Consider the following 1,919-nt stretch of genomic DNA (forward strand, 5'->3'; position numbering starts at 1 on the left):
TAACCGTTAATTTAACGTTAACTTAACGTTAACGAAGTACTAACGTAAACAACTAATATATATATATATATATATATATATATATATATATATATATATGTGTGTGTGCGTGTGCTTTTGTTATATATAATATATATATATATATATGTGTGTGTGGGTATGCGTGGGTGCGTGCGTGTTTATGTATTGAGAGATTGTATACAGCTTGTACGGTGCCCGGAACAGACCCGACCTTGCATACTAAAAATGTGTGAGACTACAAGGCATTGAAATTCGATGTTTAATCCAGTTGTGATCCATTCAGCTTATCTCAACATCATCCCTCATTCACCATTTCCAACTGAGCACGTTGGACAATTTTAATAATACAGTATTTCAATACTTCAGCATTTCAGTAATTAAGTATTCCAATTGTTCAGCTTACTGGATCACCCGCGTGATCCTACGCTCACCATTTCCCATTCTACCCATTGTACAGTCCATGCATTCAGTATGTGAATCTGGTACCTTTGATTTACATACGACCGCTTTTATCCACACGTAGTGTTTGATAACAACATGAGGATCCGAAAGGAGCTCAATGCGACACGCTACGAAACTCGGATGCTACGGTTACGACAGCCGCTTAATGAGCGGAAGCCGTTGTTGAAGCTTAAGTGGACGCGTAAACATACGCTGAAACTGACCGATAATTTGCCTGGTATTTTGAGCCAGTTGAAAGAACTCAACTGGAGAAAGAAGAAATAGATTTCGAACTGATTTGGAAACTGACCTGATATTAAGGTTTGTTCTGTCTGTGAATACCAGCATAATGTTGAACTGGAATCGACTGGTTAATACCAACATGCTGCTGTACTGGAATTGACTGGTATCCACGGATATATACTGATCAAGTAAACACCAAATTATCAGGAATAAATTTCAATTGTTAGGACTACAACTAAATTAATGGGAATAGAACCTCAATTAATAGGATTATAACCAAATTGATCGAATTACAACCAAATTGATCGAACTACAACCAAAATAGTAGGATTGCAACTAAAATCATTCAGGAAATTCAGAGATAGAGGGGGTCACTCCATATACACCGTGTGCGCTTGTGGGCTTGCGCGTCACCGAAGTCAGTATAGATTCCATCTCGTACAGTCGGACGCACTTATGCACAAGACAACAGTCACATCTCTCGCTGTACCGGACATGGAAGATATCAAGCTCACTTCCCGCCTACAGAAAAGTGACGAACACCAAGAGAAGGTGTACAAATTTTTCTCTCCAGGAACACGCACAGCTGCAAGAGTCAGCGTACGAGCCTGAACTCGAGCCGGCGCGGAGCCCAGCGTCCTTCCGGTCCAATTCCTCGTTATTTTGTTTGAGAGTGTTTAACTCTTCCAATTTCTGAGCCTTCAGGCTAATTGGATGAGTTAAACACTCTCAAACAAAAATATGAGGAATTGGAGCGGAAGGACGCTGAGGTGAACGACCGGTGGGATTCCGTGAATGAGAAGAAGCAAGGGATGTCTGCGGACATCGAGAGGCTAAGCCAACTGAAGGCTAAGATAGCCGCTGCGATGGATCTGTATGGCGATCGGTTGAGTGCCAGGTTTAGAGCCAGCGAGGATCTCAGAGACGCGTGTGCCACAGGTGAGTACATAGGCTTGCTATATACATACGTATTGTGTTATGTGTGCCACAGGTGGGTATATAGGCTTGTTATGTACATACGTATTGTGTTATGTGTGCCACAGGTGGGTATATAGGCTTGCTATATACATACGTATTGTGTTATGTAGGTCGCTGAGGGCCGGCAAGAAGCTCAGCCTTGTGCCATAATTTTGTACACGTATGTTTACGTACACAGGATACACAAACAGTATATATATATATGTGTGTGTATGTGTGTGTGCGTGTGTTTTTGT

At 41.6% G+C, this 1,919-nt stretch overlaps 1 protein-coding gene across 1 annotated transcript in view; it reads left to right on the plus strand.

Moving 5' to 3' along the window:
• Positions 1-1,363, plus strand: part of SARC_09711 (hypothetical protein) — a 3,682-nt gene extending 2,319 nt beyond the window's left edge. The window contains exon 3 of the mRNA XM_014296268.1: positions 545-1,363. Within this exon, the coding sequence (XP_014151743.1) occupies positions 545-747 (203 nt within the window). The 3' untranslated portion in view covers positions 748-1,363. The remainder of the gene's footprint in view (positions 1-544) is intronic.
• Positions 1,364-1,919: the final 556 nt, after the last annotated feature.

This window comes from Sphaeroforma arctica, assembly GCF_001186125.1.
Source record: "Sphaeroforma arctica JP610 unplaced genomic scaffold supercont1.1022, whole genome shotgun sequence".
Taxonomy (NCBI): domain Eukaryota; class Ichthyosporea; order Ichthyophonida; genus Sphaeroforma; species Sphaeroforma arctica.